Source organism: Callithrix jacchus, chromosome 22, assembly GCF_049354715.1.
Source record: "Callithrix jacchus isolate 240 chromosome 22, calJac240_pri, whole genome shotgun sequence".
Taxonomy (NCBI): domain Eukaryota; kingdom Metazoa; phylum Chordata; class Mammalia; order Primates; family Cebidae; genus Callithrix; species Callithrix jacchus.
Window position 1 is genome coordinate 35,097,395 of NC_133523.1, and position 27,572 is coordinate 35,124,966.

The 27,572-nt window shown below is 49.5% G+C and overlaps 1 protein-coding gene across 9 annotated transcripts; it reads left to right on the top strand.

Annotated features, from left to right (window-relative positions):
- Window positions 1–80: 80 nt before the first annotated feature.
- Window positions 81–8,927, top strand: DYRK1B (dual specificity tyrosine phosphorylation regulated kinase 1B). 9 transcript variants are annotated; one of them, XM_078359630.1, is made up of 12 exons: window positions 222–366; window positions 2,473–2,636; window positions 3,628–3,747; window positions 3,848–4,036; window positions 4,369–4,516; window positions 5,710–5,996; window positions 6,613–6,759; window positions 6,844–6,984; window positions 7,284–7,319; window positions 7,404–7,599; window positions 7,998–8,104; window positions 8,191–8,927. In XM_078359630.1, exons 2-12 carry the CDS (start codon window positions 2,574–2,576, stop codon window positions 8,560–8,562), a joined length of 1,806 nt encoding a protein of 601 aa, XP_078215756.1. In that variant the 5' UTR covers window positions 222–366; window positions 2,473–2,573; the 3' UTR covers window positions 8,563–8,927. The 9 variants fall into 9 exon arrangements, with proteins under 9 accessions (XP_078215755.1, XP_078215756.1, XP_035139391.1 ...); XM_035283498.3 differs by lacking the exon at window positions 222–366 and adding an exon at window positions 925–1,141; XM_078359629.1 differs by lacking the exon at window positions 222–366 and adding an exon at window positions 81–123 and having other exon boundaries at window positions 7,284–7,599.
- Window positions 8,928–27,572: the final 18,645 nt, after the last annotated feature.

Here is a 27,572-nt window from a genome sequence, read left to right on the forward strand (position 1 = left end):
TGGGGGTGAATTCTCACTCGGTCAGTCACAGCGCATGCTCCATTTCTAGCTGCCTCTTGCGCAGCCGCAGCCTGGATTTCAGTTCTTGGGGTGGAATTGGTAGCTCACTGCGCAAGCGTGCAGGTAAGCGGCTGTCACACGCTGGCGAAATGTCAGTCTGGGTCACGTGAGGGGAGCGGAGAGGGCGGGATGGGGGGCGGAGTCCAGGGCGTGGGGGGGCCGGTTTGTTGTGGTCGCCATTTTGCTGGTTGCATTACTGGGTAATCGGGGCCCTGGCTTGCCCCGTCCGCCGGATACCCTCAGCTAGTGAGCAGGTCTGAGCTCGGGCTCCCCGAGCAGTTTGAGTCCCCTTGCCCGCTCCCTCAGGTAATGGCGCGGGGATGGGTGGGGCGGCAAGCGCTCGCTGGGAGGTGGGCAGGACGGGACCCGCCCTGCCCGCGTCGCCGCGAGACTTAGCACGAGGCCGTTGGATGAAGGAGGGGGGTGGCGGGCAGGTGCCGGCACTGCCTCGCTATTCATAGTTGAATTCCTGGAACGGGCCAAGCCCGAGGGAGCCGTTTCAGGAGGGAGGCTGGGAGGGGGTAGTCAGGCCCCACTCCCGCCCTTTGTTTGGGCTCGGCTCCGCGGGCCGCTTCAGCGTCGCCTAGCAACATCTGCCCTAGGCTGTGATTGGCTGAGCTCTTGGCACCAGCGACCAATGGCATAGTTGTTGCCATGGCAGGTGTAGATTGCCAAGCTCAGTCGGGCCCCGCCCGCCCGGTCTCGGCTGGCCCAGGAGGGCCTCCTGGGTTGGGGGCGGGACGCTGGGGTCCCTAGGGGCTGGTGGCCATTCAGGGCGGGGCGTGGCCCGTAGGGTGAGGGTTAACTTGCCCCTCCCCCGTCCACCTGCTCTACTCTTACCCCGCATGCCCTGGGCTGACCCTTGTCCCCTCTCCCCGCCCCCGGTGGCAGCGGCGGCTGCTGTTGTCACCCACCGGGCCGCCTGTCCCGCTTGCCCTCCCCGCCGCGGGGCCGGCCGGGCCAGGGACAGGCGGCCGCCTTCTCAGCACCGCCACCGCCGCCATGCTGGCTGCTCGCCCACCCCACTGGGGGCCCCACCGCGCTCCAGCCCCCCGTGGGCCCCGCGCCAGTCCTGACCCGGGTAGGGGGTGGGGGCTGGGAGAACTGGTCCTGGTGTGGGAGGGCCCCGGAAAATGGGTTGTTTTAGGGGGAAGCTCCAAGGGTGGAGGGGTCGTGGAGTTGGCAAGGCATGGAGTAGGAGAAGGATTTGACATGGGGGAGAGAATGACATTGCCCATGGGGAGAAGATTTTTGCTGTGACTGACACTCTGGGAGGAGAGAACCCTATGCGATATTAGGGGATTTGGCTTTGGGCCCTCTAGGAGTGGATACAGTTATGGAATGACCCTGGTATAGAGGGGTGCCTGGAGAAAGGTGTCTGGTAGGAATATTAGGCAGTGTGCATGTACGTGTTTGTGTGTGTGTGTGGGGGGGGGGACAAGAAAGCAGTGTAGGGGAAAAAAGAATGATCACTAAACTGGGAAGAGACACTTCCCCCTTCTCCCATCAGGACGAGTGGGCCTTGATTGGGATGGGGTCTTGGAGTAATATGGGGAAGCACCCTGTTGGGCCAGGGGGTACTGGGATATGGTACCGGGAGACTGCCTGGAAGGCTGGTTCCTGATATGGAGGATCTGTTATAGGGAAGTGGTCTTGGCATGATATGGAGAGGGTCCCCTGGGAAAGGTGTGCCCCTGTGGATGAGAATGCCATAGAGATAGGACTCTGTTCTGTAGAGGTTCTCAGGTAACCTTGGTGTGGTTGGGAGGTCCACAAGGACGCTCCTGTGTTCTTAGGGGTCTCTAGAGGACTCTGCTGTGGTTTGGGAGGGGAAGACTCATGTGGTTTTGGAATCCTAGAGTTCTCTGGGTTGAGGGAATCTACTGAGAAGGATAGATCTTGAAGTAGTGGCGAAGTAGTGGCCCTTGCTGTGCTATGGGCTGAGATCCTGATGTTCAGCGAAGTCTACAGAAGGGTGGGATCTTGCGTAAGGGGCCCTGGGGAGGGCCATGACTAGTAATGAGAAAGGAATGAAGCCTACTCCTCTCTGCATACTGTCTGTGGTTTCTATCTTTTTTTTCTTTTCCTCCTCCAAATTCTTGGTGTCTTCCTGTCGTCCTTTCCCTGTGATGGCTCATATTGACCCCTGTCTGGCCCCCAATCATTGTCTTCTGTGTTCTCTTTGTGCTGCCTTATTCATTTAATTGATCATTATTTGTCGAGAGACTGCTGTGCTGCCCCTCACCTGGCTGTCACTTCTGTCCCTTCTCTACATTGCTTCCTGTTGCTCCACTATGCCCTTTTCTTCATGTCTCTGTGCCCTGCCTTTCTCATGCCCACCTCTTCCCCGCCTGGCATTATCCACATATCTCCTTGTTCCATGTTGTTTTCCCGCCTCCTGCCTGCTCTCAGGTCTCAGCGGCGGTGGCAGCCGAGGTGCAGGATGCAAGAAGGCGCCCCCCGGCCGGGCTCCCGCTCCAAGCCTCGCTCCCCTGTGGCCCTCTGAGCCCACCATGGCCGTCCCACCGGGCCATGGTCCCTTCTCTGGCTTCCCAGGGCCCCAGGAGCACACGCAGGTACGCGTTCAGCTGGCTCCTCACCTGCCTGGTGGTAGGGGTAGTCTGGGGATAGAAGGGTCTCCAGACCAGCAGGTAATGTGGTTGTCCAAGACAGTCTCCTGGGTGCATAATGGGTCCCATGGGATTGGGAAATAACAGAGAACTTGCAGGCAGAGTCAGGGTTTGGAGAGGCTGGGTTCAAATCCTGACCCAGTGGTTAAATTATTTAGATTCTCCATACTTGAGTTTTGTATTCTGTGAAACGAGACCTACCTCACAGGGTTGTTGTGAGGATTACGTGAGTTAATGGTGTGCGTGTAGAACACCTGGAACGGTGCCTGGCACATAGTAAATACGCAATAAATGCTCACTAAGAAGAGAAGTTCAGAGTGAAAGATCTGGAGTGGGTGAATGGGGAGGGGGGTTGGGTCTAAAAGGTCTTGGGGCCAACAGGTACAGGGCAAAGCTCTCTAAGGCTAGAGGCAGTGAAGGCAGTGACATGCAGAGCTTGAAGCAGGATGGAGTGGTGGGAGGTCCAGGGGCCAGATCCAAGAGTCTTGGGGTGAAAGAACTGTGTAAAGAGTTGGTGGAGGTCTGGGTTGGGGCCCAGGGGATGAGGGTGAATTGAGATAGAGGGACTTCAGAGGATACCCAGAATGGCTGGCTTCACAGTGAAGAATGGGGAGGAGCAGAGCCCAGGTTTTCCATATGATCTCTCCCACTGAGGTTCAGAAAGGAGTAAAGGTGAGGGGTGAAAGGTCTGGGTTCACTCATTCACACCACAGACCTCTGAGAGCATCCAGTGTGTGCCAGGCCCTGCTGCAGGCACTGGAGGCACAGTGAGAAACAAGAGAAAGTGTCAGCCCTGGGGGACTTTCTTTCCTGGAGGAGTAGAACAAATACAGACAGCAACCAAATACATGATGTGCCAGCTACCCATACAGTTCTCCCTCTTGAGGTTGAGGGTGAAGGCCCATCCTCAGTGCCCACCCCTCACCCTGCCCTGCAGGTATTGCCTGACGTGCGGCTACTGCCTCGGAGGCTGCCCCTGGCCTTCCGGGATGCAACCTCAGCCCCACTGCGTAAGCTCTCTGTGGACCTCATCAAGACCTACAAGCACATCAATGAGGTGGGCAGGAGGTGGGGGATCCTGGGCTGGGTGCCGAGGGTCTTGGCTGCCGGCATGAGTCACTCACCAGTCCCTGTCTCCTGGCTGGCTGGCTGGGCAGGTATACTATGCGAAGAAGAAGCGGCGGGCCCAGCAGGCGCCACCCCAGGATTCCAGCACCAAGAAGGAGAAGAAGGTCCTGAACCATGGTTATGATGACGACAACCATGACTACATTGTGCGCAGTGGCGAGCGCTGGCTGGAGCGCTACGAGATTGACTCGCTCATTGGCAAAGGCTCCTTTGGCCAGGTGTGGGACACCCCCCTCCCACCCTGATCCTGGGCCCCACTAACGTCGACCACACACCCAAGGGTTCAGTGGCTTCAAGTCGTCCCATGCTGGGCCGCTCACCTGTGCCTCAGCTGCCTTTTCTGTAAAATAGTTCAAATAACAAGGTGCAACATAAGGTGGTTACGTTATTTCACGTCCAGTGTTTACACCAGTGCCTGACTAATGGTGCGCACTCAACTGTGAAGTATTCATAGTGTTACCAGTGTGTCTCCTTGCCTGGAGGGAGAAGAATGGTGCTTGGCTCTGTCCTGCCCCCACCCCTTCCTTTGTGACACGCCCTTCCCCAACAGGTGGTGAAAGCTTATGACCATCAGACCCAGGAACTCGTGGCTATCAAGATCATCAAGAACAAAAAGGCCTTTCTGAACCAGGCCCAGATTGAGCTGCGGCTGCTGGAGCTGATGAACCAGCATGACACGGAGATGAAGTACTACATAGGTGAGGCCTGGGCACCTGGGATAGCGGAAGCTGGAGCTGGTAGGGATGGGTCACCCTCCTGGCCCACCCTCAGGAGGAAGCTGGTGTCTTCAGAGCAGGGTTTGGTCTGTGCTTCACTGACATCAGTGATTCTCCTGCTGCTTTGATCATTGTTGTCCTATTTACTTGCTCATGATCAGAGGTTACTGAGTGCTCACCAAGGGCCAGGCTCTCTTAGAAGCACTTTATGTAAGTTAACTCACCACAGCCCATAAGGGGAAAGGCATTATTGCCCACATCTTGAAGGTAAGAAACCTGGGCTTCCATTCTAGTTCTTAAATTAAAAAAAAAAAAAAAAAATGGCAGGTGCAGTGCCTCATGCCTGTAATCCCAACACTTTGGGAGGCCAAGGTAGGAGGACCACGAGGTCAAGAGATCAAGAACATCCTGATCAACATGGTGGAACCCTGTCTCTACTAAAAATACAAAACCATTAGCTGGGCGTGGTGGTGTGCCCTTGTAGTCCCAGCTACTTGGGAGGCTGAGGCAGGGGAATTGCTTGAACCTGGGAGGTGGAAGTTGCAGTGAGCTGATATCACACCACTGCACTCCAGGCCTGGCGAAAGTGCGGGACTCTGTCTCAAAAAAAAAGTGAAGAAAGAAAAAAAGGAACCCAGGCATTCAAGTGCTATCACTTGCATGAGGTGGCAGTTTGTACTCATTGAGCTGTATGATTTAATGAGGCCGTGGACTCCAGAGCTGTTACTCTTAACATCTATCTATGCCAGTCTTTTCTCTTAAACTGATTTCCTCCTCGTGGACATAAACATCACATAGCATAATCATAAGCAGCAAGTAGATTTTAAAATTGTTTTGTTTGAAAGGAAAACATACATTCTTAAAGTAAATGGAAAACCAATCTCCTTTGCCACAAAAATGAATACAACCGAGATGAGAGCAGTGTTAGGAAACGAAACGAGGAAGTGTAGCGAAACTCTCTTTGGTAATTGGAAGGTTTCATAGAGACTTGGAAAGAGAACTAACTTCCTTTGTGAATCTAGTTGTTAGATAAAGAGATCGTGACTGGCAGATGGTACCCATGGGCACAGCACAATGTGGCTGGTCCTCTAAGAACATCATGTGACCCCAGGCCACCACCTGCCCTCTCTGAGCCGTTTCTTCTCTGTTGACCCATTTCCTCCCTTCCCTCACAGTGCACCTGAAGCGGCACTTCATGTTCCGGAACCACCTGTGCCTGGTGTTTGAGCTGCTGTCCTACAACCTGTACGACCTCCTGCGCAACACCCACTTCCGTGGCGTCTCGCTGAACCTAACTCGGAAGCTGGCGCAGCAGCTCTGTACGGCCCTGCTCTTTCTGGCCACGCCTGAGCTCAGCATCATTCATTGCGACCTCAAGCCTGAAAACATCTTGCTCTGCAACCCCAAGCGCAGTGCCATCAAGATCGTGGACTTTGGCAGCTCCTGCCAGCTTGGCCAGAGGGTATGGGTTGGCCCTGTCCTGGGGGCAGGGCTTGTGATTTGGGTGGGGCAGGGCCAGTGGGGAGGCTTAGGGGCGGGGCTAGGCTGGGATGGGATTATTAGGAGCTGCTGGAAGTAGGATAGTGCTTGGGGTGGGGGTGGGGGTATACTGCCAGCTACGATGGGAAGAGTGAAGCCTGAGGGGACAGGGCCCATTTTGAAGCTGCCAGATGTGAGCAGGGTGAAGTTGGGTTGGGTTAGAGCCAGGGGGGCTGCTTGGATAAGTTTTTGTATCCTGTGTTCTTAAAGCTGGGGATGGAGGTGGAAGGCTTCAACTTTGCAGCTCCATGTGAGCTGCTGATGAAAGGGCTTATGGAATGTCAGCCTTTGCCTGGTGATCCAGAAGGGCCCAGGGTCAGGGTTGGGGGTGGAGATCAAGGTCTGTCTAGGCCAGCAGACTCCCCAGGCTGGTAAAGAAGATTGGCTCCCAGAAAATTGGTGCTCACAATGGCAGGATTTGGAGCCTCAGTCCCCAGTTTGGCAGCAAGAGGCCTATCCTCTGTTGGGTCCTCAGCTTTGGGGATGTCAGTGGGACCAGTAAGGGAGGCTGGGACCCTTGACGATTGCCCTTTCCCCAGATCTACCAGTATATCCAGAGCCGCTTCTACCGCTCGCCTGAGGTGCTCCTGGGCACACCCTACGACCTGGCCATTGACATGTGGTCCCTGGGCTGCATCCTTGTGGAAATGCACACCGGAGAGCCCCTCTTCAGTGGCTCCAATGAGGTGTGCACCCAGGAAGGGGTGTGCTGGAGGTGGAGGGGGTGGAGCCTGGCCTGCCTGATGACTCTGACCCTTGCCTGTTCACAGGTGGACCAGATGAACCGCATTGTGGAAGTGCTGGGCATCCCGCCGGCCGCCATGCTGGACCAGGCGCCCAAGGCTCGCAAGTACTTTGAACGGCTGCCTGGGGGTGGCTGGACCCTACGAAGGACAAAAGAACTCAGGAAGGTGCGGCCCCTGCCCCATGCCACTTCCTCCCACCCCGCTGGCCCCTCACTCACACTTGGGGCTCTCTCCCCTGCTCCCTCTCCCTTGTGTCTTTCCCTTCCTTCCTCTCCCCTTTGTCTGTCCTTTCCTTCCTCCCCTGCCCACCCCATCTCCCCCTCTCCTTCCCACCCCACAGCTCTTCTTAGCTTCTCTCTTTCCACTTTCTCTCTTGTGCCTCTGTTTCCCCGTGTGTGTCTTCCTGCCCCTCCTGCCCACTGACGGCCACTCTCTTGCCCCCCCTCCCACCCCCTCCCTGCCAGGATTACCAGGGCCCCGGGACACGGCGGCTGCAGGAGGTGCTGGGCGTGCAGACGGGCGGGCCCGGGGGCCGGCGGGCGGGGGAGCCGGGCCACAGCCCCGCCGACTACCTCCGCTTCCAGGACCTGGTGCTGCGCATGCTGGAGTATGAGCCTGCCGCCCGCATCAGCCCACTCGGGGCTCTGCAGCACGGCTTCTTCCGCCGCACGGCCGACGAGGCCACCAACACGGGCCCGGCAGGCAGCAGTGCCTCCACCTCGCCCGCACCCCTCGACACCTGCCCCTCTTCCAGCACCGCCAGCTCCATCTCCAGTTCTGGTGGGTGCCCAGGTGCCCAAATGGGGTACAACAGGGGTAGGGGCTGCTCAGGTTTGGCCTGTCCTGGGTGACCTTGTTACTGGGCATTCACACAAGCTCTGAAGCTGCCTGATCCTAAACTCTAAGATGACATGTAGGGTGGGAGAGCTGTGACTGGTCCTGACATAATCTGAAATTGGGCTTGGGCTCGGGCTCAACCTTGAAACTGGTTTTGACTCTAAAACCCCAAACTGAATTCCAGCCCCAAATCTCAAAATCGGTCCTGGTTCTTCAAGTGGGCTCTGATCTCGAAGCCTAAACCTGAGCGTGGGCCCTGAGCTGTACTCAGTCATCCCAAAACCCACTCACTACCTTCCCTCACATTATGCCCCTTCCCCTCTCCTCCCTGGCACTTCCAGGAGGCTCCAGTGGCTCCTCCAGTGACAACCGGACCTACCGCTACAGCAACCGATATTGTGGGGGCCCTGGGCCCCCTATCACTGACTGTGAGATGAACAGTCCCCAGGTACTGGGGCTTTGAAGGTGGGCGATGGGGTACCTGGGGCTTAAGGACCCGGGTCTCCATCACCCATGGCTCCTTTGCTTTTTTAGGTCCCACCATCCCAGCCGCTGCGGCCCTGGGCAGGGGGTGATGTGCTACACAAGACGCATCAAGCCTCTGCCTCTGCCTCGTCACTGCCTGGGACTGGGGCCCAGTTACCCCCCCAGCCCCGATACCTTGGCCGTCCCCCATCACCAACCTCACCACCACCCCCGGAGCTGATGGATGTGAGCCTGGTGGGCGGCCCTGCTGACTGCTCCCCACCTCACCCAGCGCCTGCCCCCCAGCACCCGGCTGCCTCAGCCCTCCGGACTCGGATGACGGGAGGTCGTCCACCCCTCCCGCCTCCTGATGACCCTGCCACTCTAGGGCCTCACCTGGGCCTCCGTGGTGTACCCCAGAGCACGGCAGCCAGCTCATGACCCTGCCCCCTCCCTGGGGCCCCTCCTGAAGCCATACCCCCCCCCATCTGGGGGCCCTGGGCTCCCATCCTCATCTCTCTCCTTGACTGGAATTGCTGCTACCCAGCTGGGGTGGGTGAGGCCTGCACTGATTGGGGCCTGGGGCAGGGGGTCAAGGAGAGGGGTTTGGTCACTCCCTCCCCACTATGGACTGGACCCTTGGCCCCCTCTCCCCCTTTTTTTCTATTTATTGTACCAAAGACAGTGGTGGTCCGGTGGAGGGAAGACCCCCCCCTTACCCCAGGACCCTAGGAGGGGGTGGGGGCAGGTAGGGGGAGATGGCCTTGCTCCTCCTCGCTGTACTCCCAGTAAAGAGCTTTCTCACATGCCTGCCTGAGCGTTTGCAGGGCCTCGGCTTCCCTCACCCGATCCTCAGAGCCATGGTGGGGAAGGGGATTTGGGGAGGGGGTGCTGGAGGAGCTCTGTGGTGTGAAGACATCTCTTTGTGGGGAAGCTGTGGCTCTTGGGGCAGGCATGGGGCTGCAGGTCTGGGGCACCAGCATCTTAGATTGTGGTTAGGATCCTGGCCTACATTTGTCTTTTCCGGGGCAAACAGACGCTGAAAGGGTAACGGTTCAGCTCTGGCCTGTCTCTGGGAAACAGGTGCCCTAATAAGCCGGAGCTTCTGCAGACTCAGCACAGAAGTGGCTTTTCATGCCAAGCAGGCGTCCAGTAGCCTCTCAGTGCACTTAGCGGGCTTTGCTGGCGCTATCTGGGGAATAGGCAGACAATAGGTACAGGTTCTGCCCCCATATGCCTATGGTCCAACCGTTTGGAGTCACGGCGAAACAAAGCGTTTTGAGATCGGAAGCAAAAAGATTTTCCCGGGGTTTCAGGTAAGTGGTCCTGTTTCCGTGGTAATTTGGAGATGTACACCTCCCAACTGGCCAATCAAGAACTGTCCAGTTCAAAGGGTACCGTCTCTCACCACTTGGGCACGGTGCTTCATGGGAAATGGAGTTCTACGTAGCCATCGCTTTCTGGGTTTTTTGTCGTGGGGACTGCAACAACCAGAGTTCTTTTCACTCACACACTTGGGGCGGGTTTACAGGTGGCCAATGGGCGGTCTGAGGTAGCCGGGGCCCGGATGTTATGGTGTTTAGGAGGCGGAGGTCTTGAGGCGTGTGTAAGGTGGGCGCAGCACCGTACCAGGAGAGCGTGCAGGTTGTCTCTCATGGTTCCGGAGCAGGCGGTAGACGCCGAGGCCTGAATTGGCCCTAGCACGCGGACATCACTGGCCGCTGTGTCTGGTCCGGCTTGCGGGAGGCCCCACTCAGTGGAAGAGACAGGCAAGGATCCCGTTGCGGACCTCTGTATGTTCACTAATGGAGGCGCCGTAGAACACGGTGGGAACCCGAGGAGGCACTGGTAGGAGGATCATCCCCGAAGACTAGGAGCTGTCTGAGCTGAGACTGAAGACGGATGTTTTGGGCGTCGGGGGCGGTGTGGTGGAATGGTTTGTGCAAAGGCAGTGAGAAACAGACTGTTGTGTGAACACGGGCTGCAGGTGATCTGGTGTTGATGTGCATGCTGAAAATTCATATGAGATGTGGAAGTTTCTTGACCTTTTAGGGAGCTTGGATTTTGTCCTGAGGGCAATGAAGAGCCATAGGAGGATTTTTAGTTGGGAAGGACCACGGCCCGGTTCGTTGTGACATGAGAATAGATTAACGGGAAAATGACAGGTTCGGGAACCCAGGGTGGCAGCTTTGGCAGATTCCTAGGCAAGAGATGTTGGAAACGGATCAGGGCAGAGGCCACCGTAGGGAGGGCAAGAGGAGATAGGAGAGATGACGAGAAGGGTGACAGGCTGTTTGGGAGGGGGAGACAGAGGGATGGGAAAAGATATCTCGAGGTATCTCGAGCGCTTAGAGCAGATGCTCAGTAACTGATGTCTTGAATGAACAATCCTAGGAGTCAGGTGCTGATGTACTCTCCCATTCGTAAATGATACCTAGGATGGAAAAGATTAGGAAACTTGACCATTACCAATATCTAGGAAGAGGAGGGCTCAGGTGTGTGTGTGTGTGTGTGTGTGTGTGTGTGTGTGTATGTATGTGTGTATACCATTGACTTACTAAGGAGACATTAGCAGGGCCAGATCAGGTAAGTCTTGTGAGGAATTTGTAGGGAGGCATAGAAATGCATATGTCACATTTCTATATCCATCCAGAATCTCTCCTCTGAGCTCCTGACCGACGGCCTACTTGACACCTGTTGATAATCTAGTGGTATCTTCAGAATAATTTTGGTAGAATTGAGCTCCTGCTCCTTTCCCCAGAATTTATTCCCCCCATGTTCATCTCAATATGTTCCCTCCACCCTCTCCAGGCCCAAACCACTGCAGTTGTCCTGGACTCCTCTCTCTCTCTTTGATCCATGTCTGTCAGCAAATACCCAGAACCTGACCACTTCTCCCCACCTTCACCCTGTCCTCCCTTATCTCCTTCCCAGACCATGATGGCAGCCTCCTCAGTGACCTCCCTGCTCTTACCTGCCCCCAGAGTGTTTCTCACGTGCAGGTAGAGGGATGCTGTGAGCACCTGTATCAGGTCATATTCCTCACCTGCTCGGAACCCTTCTGAGGTTCCTCTCACTCAGGGTAAAAACCAGAGTCCTCTGCAAGGCTCTGCATTGTCTGCCCTCATCACGCCTCTGACATCATCTCTCCTTACTCCCTCTGCTCCAAGTGCACTGGCCCCAGGGCCTTTGCGCTTAGTCTTCTCTTTACCTGAGGAACTCATCTACCAAATAGCCCAGACTCGCTCCTTCCTCTTTAGGTATCCCCTGAGATGCCGCTGCCTTCCTGAGGTCTTCCCTCACCACCCTTCTAAAATGGTACCACTAATAGTCACATCTATCTTTGCTCTTTCACTTTATCCTTAGCATTAATCATATTACTGTTTAACACTCTAGAATTTGTCTGTGTTTATGTTTATTGTCTGTCTCCCCTGACCCCTACCTCTAGGAGACTGTTGACTTTGTGAGGGCAGTGGCTTTTGTCTACTTCCTCTGTTATCTCCAACACAGAGAAAAGTTCTTGGAACACAGGACTCAGTAACTACTTATCAAATAAACTATTGAACAGCACACATCTGGATCCCAGCATGCTGGAGACTACTGATCCCCTTTCTACAGAACTCAAAGGGGCTGCCTTAAAGTTTTCTGGGGGCTCAAGACATTCAGCAAGTATTTCACCTCACCTCTTTTTTCTACTCAGCATAGGGAACACAGCCGAGAACAAAATGCTTTCCCTACCCCCATAGAACCTACAGTAACGGGGATGGTAGTTCAGACCATCAAATAATCACGTGTGAAATTACGAAGAAGGTAGAGAGTGCTATAAGAACACTTGATGGGAAATCAGATCCGGACCCTAGGAAACGGGTTTGTGGTGATGAAGGAGTAGGCATTAGCTTCTTTAAGAGATAAGAGTTTGTGTCGGTTGGAGACCTGAGGCTGATGCAGAGCAAGAGGTTAGATCTTGTGGATGCCATAAGGAGTTTGGGTGTTTACCCCTTATGTAGTGGGAAATTGTAAAATTTTAAGCTGGGGATGGGAGCATGGTCAGGGTGTGTGTGTGTGTGTGTATTTCCCTCGAAAATTCTTCAGACTAAAGTGTATTTTAAGATTCCTCTGGCTGCTCCGTGGAGAATTGACTAAAAGGAATTAAGGATTGAAGCAGGGAGACCAGTGTCGAGGCTGTTAGTGTGAGATTAAAATCCTGCGATGAAAGACAGCCACACGGTTTTTGCTGTTTTTCCTATCAAGAGGTGGAGTCTCCTTCCTTCCCCTTATATCTGAGCTGGCCCTGAGGTTTGTTTTAACCAACAGAATACAGTGAAAGCAGGAGGGCTCGGTGGCTCACGCCTATAATCCCAGCACTTTGGGAGGCTGAGGTGGGTTGAGGTCAGGAGTTCCAGACCAGCCTGGCCAACATGAAGAAACCCTATCTCTACTAAAAATAACAACAACAACAACAACAAATTAGCCAGGTGTGGTGGTACATGCCTGTAGTCCCAGCTACTCAGGAGGCTGAGGCAGGAGAATCACTTGAACCCATGAGGCGGAGCTTGTAGTGAACCAAGATCACACCGCTGCACTCCAGCCTGGGCAACAGAGCAAGACTCTGTCTCAAAAAAAGAAGAATACAGTGAAAGTAATGCTGTGCTAAATGGAGGTCTGGCAGATTCTGCTTCCACTCTTGGAGCCCTGCCCTTTCTGTAGACCCACCCCAGCTCCTGGCTGCTCCAGCTTTTAGCTGATGTGCCAGGCATGCAAGTGATGTCATCTTGGGATATCCTAACCCCCATTTGAGCTGACATCACGTGGAGTAGAGATGAACCATCCCAAATCCCCTCACCCTTTGAGCCTTGTCCAAATTGCAGAATCATGAGCAAAGAAATGGTTGCTGTTTTATGCCCCTGTGGCTTAGGATACTTTGTTACACAGCAATAGCTAACTGAAACAAGCTAGTGTTTTTTGAGATCTTACCATTTTATGTATTAGTTCATTTAATCCTCAGTAACCCTATGTGATGCTATTACCGTTCCCATTTACAAATGAGGACATGAAGGCACACAGAAGTTAAGTACTAGCAAGGTACCTGGCACAAAGCCCTGCGTGTGTGGTAGCTACTGTTACCAGCATCTTGTTTATCAGCATTACAGTTTTCACAGTTGTCCAAGTGGCACTCTGATGAATGAACACATTACTAACCCACTTCCATTCTTCTCCCTTTTTTTTTTTTTTTTTGAGACAGGGCCTGGCTCTGTCATCCTGGCTGGAGTCACTGCAGCCTTGACCTCTCGGGCTCAGGTGATCATCCTTCCTCAGTCTCCTGAGTAGCTGGGACCACAGGCATGCAGTACCACACCTGGCTAATTTTTGTATTTTTTGTAGTGATGGGGTTTCATCATGTTTTCCAGGTGCTCTCGATCTCCTGGGCTCAAGTGATTCACCTACCTTGGTCTCCCAAAGTGCTGAGATTACAGGTGTGAGCCACTGCATCCACCAGCCCACTTCTTAGCGATGTGATTTTAGCCATTTTCTTGGAAGGACTAGTAGAGAGATGGAAAGGCATCGGGTCTATGGTGATGTTGAAGTGCTAGATCAAGCTTCACTTGGAGTAAGTTACTTTCAGACTTTCTCATTACAGAATTCAATATATCTCTACCATTTAAGCCAACTATATTGTTGAATTGAGCTTTCTGTTACTTAGAACCAACAATATCCTAACTGATTCCAGGGTTTTCTTCACTTATTTGTTGACTCATCAGATGCTGGCTACTTACTACCTGCCAAGCATTTTTAGGTGCTGGTATTAACAGTAGCAGACAAGACCCCCAAAAGCCCTGTTCTCCTGGAGCCTGCATTCCAGTGGGCAAGATAAATGCTAATGTTAGTGAACAGAGCTGTGGAAGTTGAGGTTGGAGGACGAGAGAGTGAGAAGAGGTGCTATTTTAGATAGAGGGGTTAAAGAAGACCTCTTCGACCTGACAGAAAGGGAAAGCGCCAGCTGGGTGGATATGTTGGGAAGAAGGACATTCCAGGTAGAGAAAACCCAGCAAATTCAAAGTCCCCGAGGCATACTTGCTGTGCAGAAGGAGCAGAAAGGAATGAACTGGACCAGACTGGACAGGGTGGGTGGGAGGGAGACAATGGCAAGGCCAGGCAGGGCCAGAAGGCCATGGGAAGGGCTTGGCTTTGATGCTGAGTGAGATGTGCAGTAGTGAGGGCATGGTGAGCTGAGGTGATGTGATCTTCCACTTTAAGAGGGTTCCTCTGGCTCCCACATGGCCACTAGGGTGGAAGCAGGACTCCAGTGAGAAGGCCACTGTGTAGTCCAGCTGAGATGACGGTGGCTTGGCCAGGGTGCTAGCGGGGAGGTAGGGAAATGTTGTCAGATTTTGCATATGATTTGAAGGGAGAATCAGGTGTAGGCTAAGAAAGAAGAGTCAAGGACCAGGCTATGGCTTTTAGTCTGCACAGAGAAAGGAGGGAGTGCCATTAACTGTATGGGCAAGACCAAGAGAGAGTGTCAGGGGCACATTTAGCCTCCCAGTGGACTCGCTGGACAAGCAGGAGCTTCTGCGAGACTGGCATGGAAGGGTGAGATCTGGGCTGGGAGTAGTTGGCATGTGTGTGGTATTAAAGCCCAGGGTGGGATCACTAAGGGAGGGTGTACTGACGGAAGTGTGGTCTGAGAATGAGAGCAGGGAGGCCCATGAGGTGGGTGCTGCAATCGTCTAGTGAGACAACAGTGGGCTGAAGCAGGGCAGGGCCAGGAGCGGGTAGTCATTGGAGTCTGGGTGCATTTGGAAGGCAGAACTCACTGTGGATTGGTTGTGGGCAGTGATGGAAAGAGCTGGACAAGGTCCTCATGAGAACAGAATAGAAGCAGAACGCAGGACAGTGGCTCAACATCCCTTCCTCCTCTGGGCCCTGTGGTCTCTGCTTCTCTTTGCATTGGCTGCTTCCTGTTCTCAGGCAGCTGCTTTGGCCCTGGGTGACCTCACTCTTTGTGACTTTCCAGCTCAATTACCCACAGCCCCTCAGTCTGTTTCAAATTTCCCAGATGGAAATGGGATTTCCAAGGTCAGCTATCCAACCTTGCTCAACTCACTGTAGCTGACTGTCTGCTGGGAAGGGCTGTGGACTGAGCAGGCACCCCAAATATTCAGTGACCATGTGTTTCTGATACTTGGTGTACAGGGGGACATGTGGGTGGGTGGGTGTGGCAGGGTTGGGGATGATTTGACCCTTTTGGTAGATGGGTGGGACAGACCATTTATATTGCCTCAGATGTGTCCCGGATTGGGCAGATGGGGAAGGGGATACCAGGAAGGTGGATCTGGCAGGTATTGGGCTGCGAAGGGATAAGGGCCAGGTTGGGAGGATTCAGGCACAGCTGCCGGTCCATGGGTATTCCCAGAGGAGTCAGAGAGACAGGCATTACTGCAAACTTGAGAGAGAAACAGTGATGGCTGAGACAGCCTCCACCTTGCCCTCGCAAAGTTCACAGGCTAGTGGGGAAGACAACCCCAACATCAGATAGTGACCAGGGCTGGGATGGGGAGAAAGAGGGGTTGGGGCCAGGATAGGGGAGCTACAGCGGGGGCTGTGGGAGCCCAGAGGCAGCTCGCGACCCAGTCTGCAGTGTCAGGTGGGACTTCCTGGAGTGAGGAGCCTGTAAGATGAGTGTTGAAGGATGAGCCAAACAAAGGGCGCTTTGGAACTCCACTGAGGACCACCTCAAACTATACTAAAGAGGAGACTTAAAGTTTTGTGAACTTTTAAAAATTTAATAATTTTAGATTTACAGACAAGTTGCAAAGATGATCCAGGGACTTCCCATATACCCATACCCAACTTCCCCCTAGTGTTAGCATCTTACATAATTATCGGTTATTTGTCAAATCTGAGAAATTAACATGGAGTAGTATTCTGTGAAACTCCAGACTTGAATCCTATTTCTCCTGTTTTTCCACTAATGTTCTTTTTCTGTTCCGGTATCCAATCCAGAATACCATGTTGCATTTATTGGTCGTTTCTCGTTGGCCGCCTCCAATCTCTGACAGTTTCTCAGTCCTTCCTTGTCTTTCGTGACCTTGACAGTTTTGAGGAGTGCTGGTGAGGTGTTTTGTAGAGTAGCCCTCTGTCTGGGGTTGTCTGATGTTTTGCTCATGGTTAGCCTGGGATTTCAGGCTTTGGGAAGGAGGCTCACTGAGGTGATATTGACCTTGATCACTTCATGAAGGTGGTGTCTGCAGATTTCCCAACTCTAATGCTACTTCCCCTTTACTCATTTGTTAGAAGCAAGTCACTAAATCCAGCCCACACTCAGTGGAGAACTAAGCTGCGGTTCCTGGAGGAAAATAGGAAGATACTCAGAGACTGCGCAAATGTCCCGTTTCTCCCGCACGTTTTACCCACGCATGTTAGCATTCATCAGTGGACCTGGCCTGCAGCAGTTATTACCGTGGTATGACAGTGATTTTCTATTTCCCTCATTTCTTTACATTTCCTGTTTAGAATTCATACGGAAGATTTGTCCCTTCTTTGACACTGCATTTATTTTATTTATACGATCATTAGTTTAATTCCATGTGGACTCATGGATATTTATTCTGTGGGCGTAACTCAACGTTGTAATGAATTTTTTTTTTTTTTGCTCAAGTTGTTCAGCCTTGGCCATCGGTGTTCATCTTCCGGTTGGCTCCTATGTTCTTCACTGTTTTTCTTGAACACCTTCTTACTTTCTGGCACTGCAAGATATTCCAGGCTCGTGTATCTTCCCTGCACCATCCCTGGAATTGACTGTTCCTCCAAGAGTCACTGGTTCTTTTCATTGGAGAATGGTGTATAAAAATAAGCATGAGTCCTTACTGATACCTCAGACTCTAGTCTAGTACCAGAGGGTTTGTTCTCACCTTCCCCCACTTGCTTTCTTTATAACTCCTTCTTCTGGCAGTGAGAAGCCTGGCTCAGTGGGCTCTTTTTGGTGCGCATCTTTCTGGTCATCTTGGCAAAGATCGGCCGTGGTGACCGAGCCTGCCTTCTGTGAGCACACCCTCCCCGCAGTTTCTGTGAGTCTGCTCTCCCCTGAAGTTTCTTCTGTGTTTTGCTTCCTTGCTGGCTCCTCTCTTTTCACCGACCTTTTAAATGTGGTAGGGTTATGTCCTCTCTTCTCACCTCGGGGCCACCTTACCCTCTTTGATGGTCTGTCTCCTATCTCTGTGCAGATGACACACTCTGTCCTTAGCCCTGACCTCTGCTCTGAGCCCCAGACTTGGAGGATCCAGAGGCCTCATGGATAACCCCCCAACCCCAACTTGGGTCCCTAACACTCACCATGTCCCAGATGCCAAAGCTACTCTCTCGGTCTCTGTCTCAGGGGTGGCCCTTCTAGGCTTCAGGTTCTCAGAAAGAGCCATGGGCCTCATTCTGAATGCCTCCCTCCCCATCCCTACCCCGTAGCCAGCCCATCAGCCTCCAGGGCTTGTCCTCTGGGTCTCCTGGGCGTCTCCCACATCTTCCCCCTTCTCCGGTTTTCCACTCTGCCTTGGTTCCACCCCGTCCTCTCCCACCTTGTCTCTGCCTGGCCTCCTCCCTGGGCTCCTGGCCTCCCATGTCACCCTTTCATCCAGTTAAACCTGTTGTGGGGGGAAAAGTAAACAGGAGAAGAAATCACATTGTGTGTCAGCTTAGCATGAACACAACTTTCAGGAACTGCTTTATTTAAAACGTCTACAGCAGCAGGAAGAGAACTGAGGCCTGTTTCCCTTCACACTGTGGTGGTCACACCAGAATGAAATTTTAAGGAGCACTTAAAAGCCTCCTTTGGGGTCACGTTGACTAAGGGAGTTTTCTATATTAATTTTCACAGTTTTCCTTAAAAACATGACTCGTATCTAAACGATGTCTCACAAGCATTTAGAACGACTGAATTGTATAAAAGGGTTTTGTATGTGCACGAGGAAAGTTAACTAGATTGTTAATAATGGCATTGGGAGAATTCTTCAACTCTGATATCAGTGGCTATTGGGACAGTGAGTTCAGGATAAAGGGACTATTAGCGGATGTGCTTTGAGACATTTTGCAGTTTTAAGCCTGGCTAGCACAGGCTTTCACAGTGACTGCCCATACTCGTGTGGTGCCTTCTTCATGCCAGGCACTGTTCTAAACCCCTAACATGCATTAATCCAGTAATCCTCAAATACCCCCTTAGGAGGTAGCTACTGTTGTTATCGCAGGTTTTCAGGGAGGCATTTAGAGTTTAAATCAGTTACTTCAGGTTCCATAGCTAGTAAGTGCCTCAATTCTATCATGTGTGCCTTTAACCACCTTCCTCCTTGACTCTAAAAGGAGAAAATCATATTTCTGATCTTACAGTTTCTTCCTTTGGAAGAGGGACTTAAATTGCTTTCTTCTCCAGTGACTAAAAACCTTTCAACACCACCAATTATTTGTAAAGAAAAACATTTTTCAAATGGTGGGCACTTTGGGAGGCTAGGGCAGAAGGATTGCTTGAGGCCAGGAGTTAAGACCAGCCTGGGCAGCATAGTAACTAAACTCTGCTTTCTCTACAGTAACAAACAAAATTGCTGGACAAAAAAAACGGTAGTGCAAGCCTGTTGTCCCAGCTACTTGGGAGACTGAGGCAGGAAGATCGCTTGAGCCCAAGAGGTCCCAGCTGTAGTAAACTAGGCAGCGATTGTGCCGCTGCACTCCAGTCTGGGTGACAGCAACCACCTCTTACAAAAAGAAAAAGGAGGGGGAGAGGGAGGAGGGGGAGAAGAGGAAAAAACACTTTTAATTTTTTTTTTTTTTTGAGACGGAGTTTCGCTCTTGTTACCCAGGCTGGAGTGCAATGGCGCGATCTCGGCTCACCAACCTCTGCCTCCTGGGTTCAGGCATTTCTCCTGCCTCAGCCTCCTGAGTAGCTGGGATTACAGGCACACGTTAACTTTTTTTAAGGGAGAATTTTAGACATACACAAAAGAGCATAGAGAAGAGGCTGATGAACTCCCACGTTCTCATCACCAGCTTCCACAGTTACCAGCACGTGGCCACTGTTACTTCATCCATACCCTGCACTTCTTTTTCTGCTGCTCAGTTATTTTTGTTTGTTTGTTTTTAGATGGAGCCTGGGCTGGAATGCAATGGCGCAATCTTGGCTCACTGCAACCCCCAGCTCCTGGGTTCACACGATTCTACTCAGCCTCCTGAGTAGCTGGGATTACAGGTACACACCACCACACCCAGCTAATTTTTTTTGTATTTTTAGTAGAGACGGAGTTTCACTATGTTGGCCAGACTGGTCTCAAACTCCTGACCTCGTGATCCACCTGCCTTGGCCTCCCAAAGTGGTGGGATTACAGGTGTGAGCCACTGTGCCCGGCCTCAGTTATTTTTAAAGCATATCTAGATATGTTTCGTTAAGGAACTTTTTTTTTTTAAGGAAAAGATAACCTGTAATTTCTTGCCCCAAGTCATTCCCTCCTGACAAACTGACCACTTTCCTGATTCTCTGGTCCCCTCCTTTCTCCTCATTTTCCAAATTCAGACAAGTCTGTGCATGCAGTGATATTACCGCATCAGCTCCGTCCCTGGCTCATTTTCTGTAACCCTATACTCCAGGCGTTTCTCCGTGTTTCTCCGAAGCCTGAAGATGATCCTTCAATGACTGTGAATGGGCTGGAGTTGCTTGGCAATCCTGTCCTCCGCAATAGGACATTTAATCTGCTGGTGGCCTTTTGCCATGATTGTGGCCTCTTCCCTTATTTGGGTTATTTTTCTGGATCCCTTTCCACTCAAATCAGGTCACACCTCCCCGTCACTCCCTGTACACTGCAGCTTTACATTCAGCATATTATGTTTACCACAGTCCAAATGAAACAGTGATTTGGCTCCTCATTTAGTAATTGTCTGGGAGTTCCAGCAGGGCCGGAATCAGGTCTGTCTCCCCTTGCTGAGTCCCCAGCATCACCCAGCACAGGGCCTGGCACTCAGTAGGTGCTCACTAACCGTGTGCCGAATGAATGAGTAAATGAAGGAGTGAATGAATGATTGCTAAGCTCAATAGCTGGACATTTATTGTGAGGGCAGTAGGAAGCCACAGAAGTATTTTAGGCAGAGCTGGACCCATTTCTCTCAAACTCTGACGTGCATAAATCCCCTGGGATTTTGAATGCCACTTCCACTTCATTGGGTCAAGGAGGGATCCTAAGATTCTGCATTTCTTTTTTTTAATATATATTTTATTGCATTTTAGGTTTTGGGGTACATGTGAAGAACATGCAAGATTGTTGCACAAGTACATACATGGCAATGTGGTTTGCTGCCTTCCTTCCCGTCACCTATATCTGGCATTTCTCCCCATGGCATCCCTACCCTAGTTCCCCCCTATAGACCCCAGTGTGTGATGCTGCTCTCCCTGTATCCATGTGTTCTCATTGTTCATCATCCTGCTGTGAGTGAGAACATGTGGCATTTGATTTTCTGTTCTTGTGTCAGTTTGCCAAGAATGATGGTTTCCAGGTTCATCCTTGTCCCTACAGAGGACATGAACTCATCGTTTTTGATGGCTGCATAATATTCCATGGTGTATATGTGCCACATTTTGCCATCCAGTCTATCATCGATGGGCATTTGGGTTGGTTCCAGGTCTTTGCTATTGTAAACAGTGCTGCAATGAACATTCGTGTGCATGTGTCCTTATAGTAGAACAATTTATAGTCCTTTGGATATATACCCAGTAATGGGATCGCTGGGTCAAGTGGAATTTCTATTTCTAGGTCCTTGAGGAATCGCCACACTGTCTTCCACAATGGTTGAACTAATTTACATTCCCACCAACAGTGTAAAAGTGTTCCTATTTCTCCACATCTTCTCCAGCATCTGTTGTCTCCAGATTTTTTAATCATCGCCATTCTAACTGGCGTGAGATGGTATCTCAATGTAGTTTTGATTTGCATTTCCAGTGATGATGAGCATTTTTTCATATGTTTGTTGGCTTCATATATGTCTTCTTTTGTAAAGTGTCTGTTCATATCCTTTGCCCACTTTTGAATGGGCTTGTTTGGTTTTTTCTTGTAAATCTGTTTTAGTTCTTTGTAGATTCTGGATATCAGCCCTTTGTCAGATGGGTAGAGTGCAAAAATTTTTTCTGATTCTGTTGGTTGCCAATTCACTCTAATGACTGTTTCTTTTGCTGTGCAGAAGCTGTGGAGTTCGATTAGGTCCCATTTGTCTATTTAGGCTTTTGTTGCCAATGCTTTTGGTGTTTTAGTCATGAATCCTTGCCTACTCCTATGTCCTGAATGGCTTTGCCTAGATTTTCTTCTAGGGTTTTTATGGTGTTAGGTCTTATGTTTAAGTCTTTAATCCATCTGGAGTTAATTTTAGTGTAAGGTGTCAGGAAGGGGTCCAGTTTCTGCTTTCTGCACATAGCTAGCCAGTTTTCCCGACACCATTTATTAAACAGGGAGTCCTTTCCCCATTGCTTTTGTCAGGTCTGTCAAAGATGAGATGGTTGCAGATGTGTGGTGTTGCCTCCGAGGCCTCTGTTCTCTTCCATTGGTCTATATCTCTGTATTGGTACCAGTACCATGCTGTTTTGATTAGTATAGTTTGAAGTCCGGTAGTGTGATGCCCCCCGCTGTGTTCTTTTTGCTTAGAATTGACTTGGCTATGCAGGCTCTCTTTTGGTTCCATAGGAAGATTAAGGTGGTTTTTTCCAGTTCTGTGAAGAAGGTCATTGGTAGCTTGATGGGGATAGCGCTGAATCTGTAAATTACTTTGGGCAGTATGGCCATTTTCACGATATTAATTCTTCCTAACCATGAGCATGGAATGTTTCTCCATCTGTTGTGTCCTCTCTTATTTGTTGAGCAGTGGTTTGTAGTTCTCCTTGAAGAGGTCCTTTACATTCCTTGTTAGTTGTATTCCTAGGTATTTTATTCTATTTGTAGCAATTGTGAATGGCAGTTCGTTCTTGATTTGGCTCTCTTTAAGTCTGTTATTGGTGTATAGGAATGCTTGTGATTTTTGCACATTGATTTTGTATCCTGAGACTTTGCTGAAGTTGCTTATCGGTTTCAGGAGATTTTGGGCTGAGATGATGGGGTCTTCTAAATAGACAATCATGTCGTCTGCAAATAGAGACAATTTGACTTCCTCCTTTCCTAATTGAATACCCCTTTATTTCTTTTTCTTGCCTGATTGCTCTGGCTAGAACTTCCAATTTTCTATTGAATAGGAGTGGTGAGAGAGGGCATCCGTGTCTAGTGCCAGATTTCAAAGGGAATGCTTCCAGTTTTTGCCCATTCAGTATGATACTGGCTGTGGGTTTGTCGTAAATAGCTTTTATTATTTTGAGATACGTTCCATCAATACCTAGTTTATTGAGGGTTTTTAGCATAAAGGACTGTTGAATTTTGTCAAAGGCCTTCTCTCCATCTGAGATAATCATGTGGTTTTTGTCTTTGGTTCTGTTTATGTGGTGAATTACGTTTATAAACTTGCATATGTTGAACCAGCCTTGCATCCCCGGGATGAAGCCTACTTGATCATGGTGCATAAGCTCTTTGATGTGCTGTTGCAATGGGCTTGCCAGTATTTTATTGAAGATTTTTTGCATCTATGTTCATCATGGATATTGGCCTGAAGTTTTCTTTTCTTGTTGAGTCTCTGTTGGGTTTTGGTATCAGGATGATGTTGGTCTCATAAAATGATTTGGGAAGGATTCCCTCTTTTTGGATTGTTTGGAATCGTTTCACAAGGAGTGGTACCAGCTTCCCTTTGTATGTCTGGTAGAAGTTGGCTGTGAACCCATCTGGACCTGGGCCTTTTTTGGTTGGTAGGCTCTTAATTGCTGCCTTAACTTCAGCCCTTGTTATTGGTCTACTCAGGGATATCACCAAAGATTCCACAGAAATACACACCATCATCAGATACTATTACAATTAACTCTATGCACATAAACTAGTAAACCTGGAAGAAATGGATAAATTCCTGGACACTTGGCATCCTCCCAAGCCTAAAGCAAGAAGAAGTCGAAACCCTGAATTGACCAATAACAAGGGCTGAAGTGAGGCAGCAATTAAGAGCCTATCACACAAAAAAAGCCCAGGTCCAGTTGGGTTCACAGCCAACTTCTACCAGACATACAAAGGGGAGCTGGTACCACTCCTTCTGAAATGATTCCAAACAATCCAAAAAGAGGGAATCCTTCCCAAATCATTTTATGAGACCAGCATCATCCTGATACCAAAACCTGGCAGAGACTCAGCAAGGAAAGAAAACTTCAGGCCAATATCCATGATGAACATAGATGCAAAAATCTTCAATAAAATACTGGCAAAACGATTGCAACAGCACATCAAAAAGCTTATGCACCATGATCAAGTAGGCTTCATCCCGGGGATGCAAGGCTGGTTCAACATACGCAAGTCTATAAACGTAATTCACCACATAAACAGAACCAAAGACAAAAACCACATGATTATCTCAATAGATGCAGAGAAGGCCTTTGACAAAATTCAACAGCCCTTTATGCTAAAAACTCTCAATAAACTAGGTATTGATGGAACGTATCTCAAAATAATAAAAGCTATTTATGACAAACCCACAGCCAGTATCATACTGAATGGGCAAAAACTGGAAGCATTCCCTTTGAAATCTGGCACTAGACACGGATGCCCTCTCTCACCACTCCTATTGAATGTAGCATTGGAAGTTCTACCCAGAGCAATCAGGCAAGAAAAATAAAGGAGTGGGGCATGGTGGCTCATGCCTGTAATCCCAGCACTTTGGAAGGCCGAGGCGGGTGAATCACAAGGTCAAGAGATCAAGACCATCCTGGTCAACATGGTGAAACCCCGTCTCTACTAAAAAAAAAATACAAAACATTAGCTGGGCATGGTGGCGTGTGCCTGTAATCCCAGCTACTCAGGAGGCTGAGGCAGGAGAATTGCCTTAACCCAGGAGGCGGAGCTTGCGGTGAGCCGAGATCACGCCATTGCAGTCCAGCATGGGTAATAAGAGCGAAACTCTGTCTCAAAATAAATAAATAAATAAAATAAAGGGTATTCAATTAGGAAAGGAGGAAGTCAAATTGTCTCTATTTGCAGACGACATGATTGTCTATTTAGAAGACCCCATCATCTCAACCCAAAATCTCCTGAAACCAATAAGCAACTTCAGCAAACTCTCAGGATACAAAACCAATGTGCAAAAATCACAAGCATTCCTATACACCAATAACAGACTTAAAGAGAGGCAACTCAAGAACGAACTGCCATTCACAATTGCTACAAAGAGAATAAAATACCTAGGAATACAACAAACAAGGAATGTAAAGGACCTCTTCAAGGAGAACTACAAACCACTGCTCAACAAAATAAGAGAGGACACAAACAGATGGAGAAACATTCCATGTTTATGGTTAAGAAGAATCAATATCATGAAAATGGCCATACTGCCCAAAGTAATTTACAGATTCAGCGCTATCCCCATCAAGCTACCAATGACCTTCTTCACAGAACTGGAAAAAACCACCTTAATCTTCCTATGGAACCAAAAGAGAGCCTGCATAGCCAAGTCAATTCTAAGCAAAAAGAACAAAGCTGGAGGCATCACACTACCGGACTTCAAACTATACTAATCAAAACAGCATGGTACTGGTACCAATACAGAGATACAGACCAATGGAAGAGAACAGAGGCCTCGGAGGCAACACCACACATCTGCAACCATCTGATCTTTGACAAACCTGACAAAAACAATGGGGAAAGGATTCCCTGTTTAATAAATGGTGTCGGGAAAACTGGCTAGCTATGTGCAGAAAGCAGAAACTGGACCCCTTCCTGACACCTTACACTAAAATTAACTCCAGATGGATTAAAGACTTAAACATAAGACCTAACACCGTAAAAATCCTAGAAGAAAATCTAGGCAAAACCATTCAGGACATAGGAGTAGGCAAGGACTTCATGACCAAAAACCAAAATAGACAATGGGACCTAATCAAACTCCACAGCTTTTGCACAGCACAGTCTAAAGCACAGTCATTAGAGTGAATCGGCAACCAACAGAATCAGAAAAAATTTTTGCAATCTACCCATCTGACAAAGGGCTGATACTCAGAATTTACAAAGAACTAAAACAGATTTATAAGAAAAAAGCCCATTCAAAAGTGGGCAAAGGATATGAACAGACACTTTACAAAAGAAGACATATATGAAGCCAACAAACATATGAAAAAATGCTCATCCTCACTGGAAATGCAAATCAAAACTACATTGAGATACCATCTCACGCCAGTTAGAATGGCGATGATTAAAAAATCTGGAGACAACAGATGCTGGAGAGGATGTGGAGAAATAGGAACACTTTACACTGCTGGTGGGAATGTAAATTAGTTCAACCATTGTGGAAGACAGTGTGGCGATTCCTCAAGGACCTAGAAATAGAAATTCCACTTGACCCAGCGATCCCATTACTGGGTATATATCCAAAGGACTATAAATTGTTCTACTATAAGGACACATGCACACGAATGTTCATTGCAGCACTGTTTACAATAGCAAAGACCTGGAACCAACCCAAATGCCCATCAATGATAGACTGGATGGCAAAATGTGGCACATATACACCATGGAATATTATGCAGCCATCAAAAACGATGAGTTCATGTCCTCTGTAGGGACAAGGATGAACCTGGAAACCATCATTCCCAGCAAACTGACAACAGAAGATCAAACATCGCATGTTCTCACTCATAGGCGGGTGTTGAACAATGAGAACACATGGACACAGGGAGGGGAGCATCACACGCTGGGAACTAGGAGAGGGACGGGGGGTTTGGGAAGTTGGGGAGGGATAAGATGGAGAGAAATGCCAGATATAGTTGATGGGGACGAAGGCAGCAAACCACACTGCGATGTGTGTACCTATGCAACAGTCTTACATGTTCTTCACATGTACCCCAAAACCTAAAATGCAATTAAAAAAAAAAAATCCAGGAGCTGGTTTTTTGAAAAGATCAGCAAAATAGACCACTAGCCAGATTAATAGAAAAGAGAGAAGAATCAAATAGATGCAATAAAAAATGATAAAGGGGACATCACTACAGATTCCACAGAAATAGAAACTACCGTCAGAGATTACTACAAACAACTGAATGCACGTAAACCAGCAAACCTGGAAGAAATGGAGATTCTATGTTTCAAGGTCCCAAATGATGCCGAGGCTTTGAGTAGCTAAGGTGTTGCCCTGCTGTTCAGTACAGGAGTCACGAGCCGCTGTGGCTCATGTGACTTGAGACATATTTTAAGCATAAAATGCTCACCAGATTTAAAGACTTGGCACAAAAAATGTTTATATTGATCACATACTAATACGGTAATATTTTGGATGTCTTTACTTAAATAAACTATTAAAATTTGTTTGTGTTTTAATTTGGCTACTAGAACATTTTTAATTACATCTGCAGCTCACATGTATGGCTGGTGTTTCTATTGGATCATGCTGGTCTAGAACACTCCAGACTCCCTGTCACCTGTGAGCATTTGTACATGCTTCTCCCTCTTTTCAGAGCACCCCTCTTTCACACACCTCCCCACAACTAATTCCATATACTGTTCAGGTCTCAGTGAAGATACCTCTCTAGGAATCCCCCTTGGTCCCCCAGGTAGGTCGGGGGCCGTTCTGGGCTTCCACAGCTCCTGGGGCTTCTCCCATCCCAGCCTTGACTCCTCTGCCTACCTCTCCTCTGTCCCACCTTGCCCAGCTGTGATGTCAGCATCTGGGTGTCTGTCTCCTCTTTGGACTAATAAGTCCACGAGCGTGGGGGCAGAGTCTTTCTTGGTCACCACATTATCTCCAGAGGCTGGCACATAGTGAATGTACTGAATTAATACATGACCAGTGAGATGTGGATTGTGCAGATTTCACAGCTGGACTGTGAAGCCTGCCTCGGAGGCTGCGTTTTGATGGCCCTGCCACCAGGCAGCATCTCGAACTGCTTTGACTCCTGCTGGGTGCGCAGTGGACATGCCATGGATGGCATCTGCCTCCTTTACGGTTGCTCTGCCTGCCTGTCTGAGCTGCCTTGTAGCCAGCCCCTAATTATATGAACATCTAAAGAAAAGAGAAGGCCATACTAAAATTCTGTTTTACACCCTCAAATTGACAAGAGTTAAGATGACTGTAGGTGAGGATAGGGATTCACAGGATTTGCCTTTTACCAATGGCACATTTCTGAGTGGGGACTTGGTCTTTTTAATTTATATCAGTTTTTGGTACAACATAGATTCTGATAAAGAGATTTTTTTTTTCTCCAGAGATTCCTCTTTAAATTGCATAGAAACATTGCTTTAAATAAAGTCATTTTACAAATTGTCTGTCGGTCTTTTCTTTTGAGATTCTTTGGTTGCTTCAATAGCTTTTGTAATTAATTTGACATG

Bases quoted from the DNA above. Each gene is read 5' to 3' on its own strand.
- DYRK1B (XM_035283497.3), top strand. From the start codon at position 1,063: ATGCTGGCTGCTCGCCCACCCCACTGGGGGCCCCACCGCGCTCCAGCC. The intron at 4,517-5,709 runs GTGAGGCCTGGG...CTTCCCTCACAG, and splicing joins GGAGATGAAGTACTACATAG to TGCACCTGAAGCGGCACTTC. The intron at 8,105-8,190 runs GTACTGGGGCTT...TTGCTTTTTTAG, and splicing joins GTGAGATGAACAGTCCCCAG to GTCCCACCATCCCAGCCGCT.